Source organism: Micromesistius poutassou (genome assembly GCF_964030765.1).
Source record: "Micromesistius poutassou genome assembly, contig: SCAFFOLD_4065, whole genome shotgun sequence".
Taxonomy (NCBI): Eukaryota; Metazoa; Chordata; class Actinopteri; order Gadiformes; family Gadidae; genus Micromesistius; species Micromesistius poutassou.
The window spans coordinates 15,001-25,430 of NW_028176897.1; the positions used below are offsets into that span (position 1 = coordinate 15,001).

Here is a 10,430-nt window from a genome sequence, read left to right on the forward strand (position 1 = left end):
ACACACACACACACACACCGCAACCAGGGTAGATTGGCAGGCCCATATGCCAAAGCTGGTGGAACCGTCCAGATTTATGTGCGCCTGTCTGTCTGTGTGTGTGTGTGTGTGTGTGTGTGTGTGTGTGTGTGTGTGTGTGTGTGTGTGTGTGTGTGTGTGTGTGTGTGTGTGTGTGTACTGTGTGTGTCTGCGTGTAATTTGCAGTAGAGGACTTCCCCAACAGTAGCCCAACAGTATCTAACTGCCAGTGACATACAACCAAAGTTATGCCATAATTGCCAGGCTCTTGCCAAGACATGTCATCTAATAACCAGACAGGTGCGCTGTACTGTCCACGCCCAGGGCTCTCGGAGCTGCCCAGAACAACAGTTTGGTTTCTGTTTGTTCTTCTGATGACACATCGCATCGCAGGGCACAGTTGATAACAGAGGCTGAAATGTGGATCTGTGTGATCTATATATAGGGCCTGGGAGGATTGTACTGTTGTCGTTATGTATTAATACAGTATCTGTATGATGTTCTTCAAGTAGAATGTAAGAAGAATGTAATATGACCAACACAAATGCCTACTTTAGTGCGTTAGAGTAGGTGTGGAATTGACACACACACACACACACACACAATTGACACATCTTCAAATACAGATTTGTTTAGAAAATAAATAAATAAATAGGCTATAGTTTTCTAGGACTAATGTATCACGTTGAGGTAGTTTCCCCCTGTGTTTTTTAAAAGTCCTATACAAATAAAGTCTACCTTATTTCTACCACACATGTTATTTTTAGAGAGGCACATATACGGGTCCTATCGTGGGTCCTTCGTGAGAGACGTATATAACGAGCCATCTCGCGCGGAACATTTGTCTTCTCATCCAGGAATGCTCCGGAGTCGGTAAGCATCCCACTCCCGAGTGACGAACCAACGCGAGATTTCCTTTTTTTTTTTTAAATAGTCGTTTTGTTCAATAGTCATGTTGAGACTACCGTCAATGTCGTGCGTATTGATTCATTTATCGAGCTGTATGTGATGGATGATTCTGGACCAGTTACCTGCACATGTGGCTGGCTAACGTTAGCCTCAGTGTAGCTAGGTAGCTACATCTTGATAGCCACGTCTTGGACTAGTTCCAGCTCATCTTCTCCTGCAGACTCACTTAACTTAACTTTAACTACGTCCCTTAATGCATGGGCCCTCTCCTGTGATGTCTTTGCACTGGGCTCTGAAACCATGTGGACAGCGTGCCTCTGCGGACCTGACAATCCGCAGACTGAGGAGACTAGCTGCAGGTGTTAGCCTAGCCTAGCGTCGCCTCATGGCATCTCACTGACCCGCTGATGTTCTCCTTGTGTCTCCTGCAGGACGTGCGTCAGGCCACCAAGGATCTCTATGAGGTTAGTATGGATGGATCGATGTTTGATTTTTACGGGAGTAAACTTAATCTTAATTTCTTATGATGTCTTTGCACTGGGCTCTGAAACTCTGTGGACAGCGTGCCTCTCTGGACCTGACAATCCAGAGACTGAGGAACATGGATGCAGTGACTTGGCCTTGCGTAACTAACATGGCTGATTTATTAACGTGCTTTTCTTCTTCGTCTTGCAGGACTGTGTGACTGGGTGCCATGAGGGCCTAACTTATCAGGTCAGTGATCATGATGCTCCAGATTCCTTCATTTTGAACGCCCCGCTTTATTTCTTGTGATGTCTTTGCACTGGGCTCTGACTCAATCTTGAGGATAACGTGCCGCCCTGCCCCTGACAAGGCAAGGCCTGATGGAAATGACATGCGGATTGACCGCGTTTGCACGGTCACGCTTCGCGTTCTGATCCGTGTCTTGTGTGTTTTGCAGATGCTGGATCTTCCTCAATGGCGCCATCTAGTGAGTGATCGCTGAAGGTGCATCCAAATAATACCGATTGTTTTGTTTAACCATTATGCAATATTTCTTTGAATAAAAATTTATCTTTGGAACTAATGTGTCATTTATTACGAGCCGGGTAATGCATCGTTCCTGACACTTATGTGTAAAGTTTGGGAACTTTAAACTAAGTACATCTCTATCCTCCATTGACCATAAAGGATTATGCACAGAGCATTCTCAACTAATGCATCAGACATTTTGCAGGCCCAGACAATACATTCTCTTTGCGCAAAATGAATGCTGGTGTAACGAATGCCAACTATGCAGCTGAGTCAGAAGCCTGGGCTTTTAGCTCAGTGGTTAGAGCGTTCGACTCCCATGCCGGTAGTTCGAGAGGGGGCAGGTTCGAGACCCGAGAGCGGTCGATCTGCTCTCTGGCACCTACCCAAGCTGTCCATGCTTCCCCTGTAGCGCCGGACAGCCATCAGGTTGCCATACATGAAACCTTTCACTGACGGTCGCTGTTTGGTCCTAAATACCTTTCAGCAACATATAGGGGAAGAACAATTCAGATAAATCTATTTTACGTTAACTTTTGATGCTTTTAGTTTTAAGTTTGCTGAATCGAAAAAGAACCCAAGTGTAAACATCGTCAAGAGAAAAAAGCAATTTATGATTGTGCTAGCGTAGGAGTTGCCATGTGTTCAATGAGTTGAAATCAGTTAAAAAAAAAAAAAAATTGTGCTATAATTATATTTGGGCTATGGTTTGTAAATCCAGTCCAAATTATCTAAATGGTTGGCTGCCATTATCAGGGCATTATTGAATGTTTCTGAGCTGTTATTTGGCTGAAATAAATACAAATGACACCATAAAAAATAATTTGGTGTAATTTGAACAATGATTATTCAGCTACACTACAGGAAAAACTTTCAGCTTTGCTGAAATGTTTCTGAATGTCTGTGAATTTCTGGGTGATTCACAATTTTAATGGTGTAAAATGGTCCACAAGGATCCTGTGTAAAGTTGGGCTGAAAGGATTCCTGGCTGAAAATGTAGGAATGAAAACGCCATACATTGTTATACCACTAGACACTTTTTTCAATTCTACTTCTTGACTACAGTCTCAGTGGGATTGAACAGATAGCCATGACTTGTTTCTTCATCTTTATTATAATTCTAACAATTTAATCTCTTAAAACATTTGAAATTTATGTTTATATGAATGTGCGCATATGTATATCACATACATATATTCCGTTATACCTTTATCAGTTCATATCTTTAAAAGACCTCTTAAAATAAATTAAGTGCTTTCTATACAGTGAGACCGATCTGGAATATTTCTAGCAACGAAGGGGCTGCCTATTAATTCTCTTCACAAGTAACCAAAGATGAAGGGGTAGCGATACAAAAACAGGATTTTTTTTTTTTCATTTCTTTTCCCCATCAAATCAAGTGTAAGGACTTCAATATAGAAAGTCATTTATTTTCTCACTTGGGGAAACCGGGGCCCTTTCACCTGGCCTCATTCCAACCAACAGGTGGTTTGATTTAACAAGCCCCAGGTGCAACACATTTTACAATATTAACCCTTTAAGCATGTGTTGCCTAGGATTACAATGATCATTGGAACAAGCAATAAGGGCGAAAAATGTCAGTTCTCGCTATAAGTAATTAAGTTATTAATAGCCGAGAGTTATTAATAAACTTAAAGGCTCATCTCTGCAACGACAGACATGGACCAGCGGATGTGTGAATTACTGTGGGGTTGTTGTCGACGCTGTCTGTTAAACGACGGGAAAGGAAATAGATTGAAAACAAAAACTAGGTCAAACTGTATAGAAGGCAGAGCAGTTAAATAACAAACACATCGAAACCATTTTCATGTCAAACATTTGGAAGACAGAGATTCTGTAGAACTTTTTGAGACATTTTTCACATCTTAAAACCATAATTAGGATGACCATTACTTTCATCGTCCTTATTGCTAGACAAATCGCATTTCAATATGTATCTCTCCTAGACTACCGGCCTTTTACAGCCACAGAAAAATAGATATACCTGTCATATATATAATCTCTGATCGTTGATCAATGGCTTGTGGACACGCGCACAGGACGCAAAACGGATGTAGAAACGATGTGATGGTCCGCCTCTCCTCAGGAGCGGGATGGGATAGAGGGGGGCGGCTGCAACCCTCCCTCCTCCCTCCCCCATTCCTCCCCCGACCCCCCCCCCTCCCCCCTCCCCCCATCGGCGCCCTGATATAAAACACATCTGGCGTCAGGGCGGTCGTCGTTAGAGGAGGACTCCACAGGCAAGCATGAGAGGTGAGGTGTTGTTTAAGGTAGCCAGGTCATGAGAGAGCCCTTATATTTGATCTCACACACTGAGAGGAATGCTGGACTGGGAGACTTGTTACAGCAGAATGCAAATGGGGGGGGGGAAACTAACGACACGGATTGCGGTGTGCAGGGGGTGGGGTGGGGGGGCGTACAAAGATATTCTGCATAATAAAAGTCAATGCGATGGGAGTCTTAATCGTTTTCATTTCCAATCCTCTAATGAAAAAGTCGAGTCACAGAGATCAACACACAAGCGTCCGGTCGTGGGGTGAATGTTGAATAGCGTCACAATGACAACTGCTACATGTTACACCCTCTGCATATCTCGGGTTGGGGGGGGGGGTTGGGGGAAAAGAAAGTCGTGTAAAATTCACCTCCCCCTGTCGCCTCCATCCTCTCAAGACGGAGCTCTGACCGGATCCTCCTCCTCCTCCTCCTCACAGTCTTCCTCACCTCCTCTCTCTCCGTCACTATCCCGTCGTCCTACATGGGTTAAAGCATTGTTGGCACTAAGCATAGATATGTGGATCACAGCGTGTGCTGCGTCACGTGTAACGGTACCGCTCCCCACCAGACCACACGCGTCCTCGGAAAAAAAAAAATAGAACCCAAAACGTCTCACAGTCGTCGCCCCGTTCTGCATCCGTTTGTTTTGTTCAGACCGCGCGTCGAGGCAGCAGTCTGGGAAACGCGCGCTCGGTTCTCTGTGGACAACGCCCTCCCCGAAGCAATAGTAACAGTAAGGACGATGACAGTAATGTTAAATAGTAACAATTAATCTCTTTATATCAATATCGGTATTCCAGACCCATTTAAAGTTTAAAAAGTGTTGTAAGAACATAGTATTAAAACTGAAAAGTGTTTGTTCCTCGCTCGCTCTCTCTCTCTCTCTCTCTGCGCCCATCCCGTCCCGGGGTGGGGTTGGGGTGGGGTGGTAGGGGGTGGGGGGGGCGCTGGTGTCCGTAGAGAGAGAGAGACGGTTTTGTTCTGGAAGGAGCACAGGGGGGGTCTGAGGAGGGAATGGGCGGGAAAGAGCAGAAAATGGCAGTTTTTCTCTTTCGCTCCCCCCTGGCCTCGTCTGTCTTTCTGTGTCCCTCTGCGGCAGAACGTCTGAATGGCGGCACGGCAGCGAGCGTCGTCGCTGCTGCTGAAGAGAAAGTCTTTTGTCTTTGTTTGTTTTTGAAACGAACGAACTCTTGTCTCTCTCCAGGTCCACAGCGTCGGTGACTTCCTGTCCTCAGCGGTGGCCTCAGTAAACAGTTGAAATCACACCCGCCTTTTCTTTGATTCAAACATATAGTGTGTGTGTGTATATATTTATATATATATATATATTTATATATATGGATGTGTATATTAGGTGTTCCATAACTTCTAACTCAAACATAGGTAAGTGTGTGTGATACGTGTCGTTAAAGTGTGTGAGCTGTGAGCCTTTCTGTATGCATTTATGCACGTGTGTGTGTGTGTGTGTTTGTCTATATATATATATGTGTGTGTGTGTGTGTGTGTGTGTATCTGTGTAGGCCTATTGTGTCTAAACTATTCAATGTTCATGGTCTGGGCACTTATATTTTTGCTACAAATCTGTAATACAGTGACCAGTCTGTATAGATGTCGTTATAAGACTTAAAGAGCTGTAGAGAAATACACGGAGTCCAGTCAGCCAGGGCCGCGCCCTGCCAGTCGCCAGGTAAAAACACACAACCAATCACACCCAGGCATACAAGCGACACTCCACCACCTGGACCAATCACAAGGCTGCGTTCCCCCCCCCCCCCCCACGTGGATTGCGTCTCCTCTCGGGGGGGCCCCCCGCCGTGTCTGGAAGTCTCACCGCTAGTCGAGTCATGAATCGCTGAATCCTTCGTCGTCTCTCGTCCGTTTGAACAGGAGTCCGAGAACACGAGCCCCGATGTCATGTCCTTTCAGGTTCGACTCTCAGACGGCGGGGGCGGGCGGGGCTCAAGGGGCCGGGGCAGAGACCCTCCCCTCCACGCACCGGGGAGACGCCCAGAGACCCAGGCCTCCTGCCCTCCACACCGAGGAGACCCAGAGACCCAGAGACCCAGGCCTCCCCTCCACACTGGGGGCAGAGACCCAGGCCTCCCCTCCACACTGGGGGCAGAGACCCAGGCCGCCTCCCCTCCACACTGGGGGCAGAGACCCAGGCCTCCCCTCCACACTGGGGGCAGAGACCCAGGCCGCCTCCCCTCCACACTGGGGGCAGAGACCCAGGCCGCCTCCCCTCCACACACTGGGGGCATCGATCACAGAACAGGGTTGATGGTTGGGTTCCGTTGCCTAAAAACCTGAACGGAGACGGGCCCAGAGGAGAAGGGGTGGGGGTGTGGGGGTGGGGGTGAGGGTGAGGGTGGGGGTGAGGGTGAGGGTTGGGGTGAGGGTGAGGGTGGGGGAGGGGGGTGGGGGTGAGGGTGAGGGTGAGGGTGGGGAAGGGGGGTTGGGGTGGGGGTGAGGGTGCTGGAAGTTCTAACACAAGTTCCCTTTCGCTGTCACCTGGTGGACTCTCCTCTGTTGCCGTGACGACACCCCCCCCCCCACCCCACCCGTTGCTAAGCGACGGAGGCGGCTGATTCTGATTGTTCCTCGTCAGTATTTGGTTGAGTTTAGCTAGCTTGTACTATTCTGACTGGGGACGGGAGGGGGGGGCGGGGGGGGTCTCGGCTTGTGTGTGCGTGTGAGTGTGCGTATGTGTGTGTGTGTGTGTGTGCGTAGTGTGTGTGTGTGTGTGTGTGTGTGTGTGTGTGATTCTACGTGTTACCTTGTTAACCTTTGGGCCAGCACCTTACGGCCTTCATTCACCCTACTAGTCTCCTTCGTTAATCTTATGATGCTATATGGTTTGACCCCCACCTACCCCCTTCACCCACCCCCACCCCCTCAGCTCCACCTCCCCACCCCCCAGCCCCACCTCCCCCCCCCACCCCCACCTAATGTCTGAATCCAGTGCAACAGCGACAGCAGCAGCAGCAGTTGTGACTTCCACCATGTGTAGCTCAGGGCCACCTCCACCTCCACCACCCTGGCCTTGTGCCTCCACCCTCCACACCTCCACACCTCCACACCTCCACCCCTCCACCCCTCCGTCCGTCTGTCCGTCCGTCCGTCCGTCCGCCCGCCCTCCCTGCGTGTGTCTGGGGTCCGGGGGGGTCTCTAGCCCAGGCTCCCGTCGTCCCTCCTCCTCTCAGCCCGGCTGTCCCGTGGAGAGAGGATGGACATGGGGAACGGGCTGCCGGACATCCTGGGGGGAGAGAGGAGCACGCACACGCACGCACACACACACACACAAACGAATACACACACGCGCGCACACACACACACGCACACACAAACAAACAAGCAAAAGAAAAAGCACACAGACATATGTACAAAAACGAATACACACACAAGCAGGCACACAGACACACACACACACACAAACAAACATGCACACACACACACACACACACACAAACACGTATGCACACACACACACACACACACACACACACAAACAAATAGCAAATACAAGCACACAGACACACATACACACACAGGCACACATACACAAATGAACAAGCACACACACACACACACGCAGTGATTGAGGTGTGGCGTGTGTTTGTTGGGCCATAATATGATAAACACATTGCTTTTAAAGTGTGGGTGAGCCCTCAGTTACAGCGCCAATCCGAACAGAGAGAGATTAAAATACATTTGCTCCAGGGAGGAGGAGTAGGTGTTATCCCCATGGTTACGGCTCACTCCAACTAACTTTGTCTTACTTTTTTTTACTATACCTTTTATACTCTAGTATGTAAGGTTGGACATGAACATTCTCATAAGCGATGTTGTGTATGAAAGGGGAAATTATATAGTTGTACTGTGGACACTTATAGTTGTACTACGAGTGTGAATAGACACTTCTAGTTGTACTACCAGTGTGAATAGACACTTCTAGTTGTACTACCAGTGTGAATAGACACTTCTAGTTGTACTACCAGTGTGAATAGACACTTCTAGTTGTACTACCAGTGTGAATAGACACTTCTAGTTGTACTACCAGTGTGAATAGACACTTCTAGTTGTACTACCAGTGTGAATAGACACTTCTAGTTGTACTACCAGTGTGAATAGACACTTCTAGTTGTACTACCAGTGTGAATAGACACTTCTAGTTGTACTACCAGTGTGAATAGACACTTCTAGTTGTACTACCAGTGTGAATAGACACTTCTAGTTACGAGTGTCTCAGAAGCACTTCTTAAACCACTGTATAACTTCAGTGCCGGTGGCAAAATGGCTCCAGACTCAAGACCACAGAAGACTAAGATCCTAAGATGTGGAAATCCTAAGAAAACTAAAAAAAACTAAACGATTTGGGTTCACCGGCACTTAAAAAAAAAAAAAAAAAAAAACCGGACAAAGCACAAAACACTAAAACGTTAATAAAAAAAAGCAATTACTGTCTGTGGCTGCACATGTCTCCGCGCCGGTCGTACCTGTCCACCACCCGCCGCAGGGCGCGCTCGATGTTCATGCGGTGGCCGACGCGCGTCACGCCCAGGTCCAGGTAGTCCTCCTTGGTGAGCGACGGCAGGTGCGTCCCGTCGATCTCGTTGTCCAGGAAGCGCTCGCGGTGCTCGGCCAGGTTGAGGTACGCCAGCCAGTCGGCCACGTCGTACTTGGTCCAGTAGGGGAGGGGCTTGGCGGCGAAGGGCTTGGTGGGCGGCGGCGGCGGCGGCGGCAGGTGCGGGTAGCTCAGGCAGGTGGGCGGCGGGTGCGGGTGCATGGGCGGCGAGGACGTCCCCGACAGGAAGTGGGTGGGCGAGAGCGAGCGGGACACCACCAGGGCGGCGTTGGGCGGTGGCGGGGCGCCGGACGCGGCGAACAGCGGCGGCGACGGGGAGAAGTAGGGGTCGCCCAGGGGGTTGCCCGGCGACGGCGGCGTGATGGAGCCGCGCAGGTCGTAGAGGGCGCTGTAGAGGGGCGTGGTCGGGAGGAGGGGCAGGGAGGAGGGCCGCGGCGGCCCCGCCTTGGGCCGCTCCGACGGCGAGATGAGCGGGCTGGGGGCGCGGCGCCGCTGCAGGACGTGGGAGTCGGCCTTGCGGGACTCCCTGCTGGGGATGAACTGGAACTCCAGGGCTTTGGTCCGGTACACGGGTCTGTGTTTGGGGGAGGTGGGGTAGGGCGCGTAGGCGACGGGCGACACGGGCGAGTGGGAGCGCGGCGGCGGCGGCTGCGAGGCCGCGACCGCGACGGGCTGCGGCGAGGGCGAGCGCGCCCAGTTCTGGTACTGGGCGGAGGACGTGGGGGAGGGGGACAGGGCGGGCTGGGACAGGGAGATGGGGGAGGGCGAGAGCGAGCGGGCGGACGGCGGGCTCAGCGCTGAGGCGGAGTCTTCGGAGAACCTGGAGGTCGGAGGTCACGAGAGAGAGAGAGAGAGAGAGAGAGAGAGAGAGAGAGGGGGTTAACACGAGGGCGGCGAAGGCACTGACAGGGACCCGGCGAGGGGAAGGGGGGGGGGAGGTTGATACGAGAGTTGTTTCCGATACCCGATACCGCCTGAAATGCGGTATCGGGTATCGGCGAGCACGCGCCTCTATCCGATCCGATATTGTCACCTGACTCATTTACTAAGCAGGCAGATAACATCACAAACACGCGCTGCGTTCGTTAGCGGTCGGAGGTGGGAAGTCGGATTAGGAAACGCGTCGTCTCCGACCTACGTGCGATCGAGCTACCGTCGGAAAAAAGTCAGAAAAAAAAAAAGTTGTCGACAGTGGATGAACAGACTACACGTTGCTGTCATCGTAAGAGAACCCTTCAATAAGAAAAAATTCTGTTAGTAGCTACAACGCTAGATGCTGTATCGTTCAGGGATCGGAATCGGGAAGAAACGGTATCGGAACATCTCTAGTTTATACGTCGTGTTTTGAAAGGATGGATTTGTTGCAGCTATTATGGTCGGACTCACTGTTAGCGATGGCCTTAATCCAAAGACATTACCCAAAGCATAACTCTCCCTGGGGATGGTTTTTAAATCCAAGACGTGGAGGGGCTACACCGACTAGATCACTGAGAAACGTGTTTCAGTGTGCGCGCTACCTAGCAACTGCCGCCGCGGTTGATAGGTGTTGTCTCCACCTCGTCTATCAATAGAACTCTGGGCCGCTCGCCCCGCGGAACAGTCCGTCAACAAAAGCTGTTCTCAAGATGCT

At 50.2% G+C, this 10,430-nt stretch overlaps 1 protein-coding gene and 3 non-coding genes across 4 annotated transcripts; 3 read left to right on the forward strand and 1 right to left on the reverse strand.

The window, feature by feature from the left end:
* Positions 1–1,190: 1,190 nt before the first annotated feature.
* LOC311377493 (small nucleolar RNA SNORD88) lies at positions 1,191–1,278 on the forward strand. The gene has a single exon (XR_014644679.1). It is a non-coding gene; the product is annotated as a small nucleolar RNA SNORD88 (small nucleolar RNA).
* Positions 1,279–1,442: 164 nt separating this feature from the next.
* LOC311377492 (small nucleolar RNA SNORD88) lies at positions 1,443–1,530 on the forward strand. The gene has a single exon (XR_014644678.1). It is a non-coding gene; the product is annotated as a small nucleolar RNA SNORD88 (small nucleolar RNA).
* A 764-nt stretch (positions 1,531–2,294) lies between these two features.
* On the forward strand, positions 2,295–2,430 carry LOC311377491 (small nucleolar RNA SNORA16B/SNORA16A family). The gene has a single exon (XR_014644677.1). It is a non-coding gene; the product is annotated as a small nucleolar RNA SNORA16B/SNORA16A family (small nucleolar RNA).
* Positions 2,431–7,383: 4,953 nt separating this feature from the next.
* On the reverse strand, positions 7,384–9,620 carry LOC311377490 (uncharacterized protein; the record flags this gene model as incomplete). The annotated part of the gene is made up of 2 exons (XM_084491371.1): positions 7,384–7,471; positions 8,712–9,620. Coding segments are annotated over 2 exons (997 nt in total), but the record flags the coding sequence as incomplete, so codon positions are not given.
* Positions 9,621–10,430: the final 810 nt, after the last annotated feature.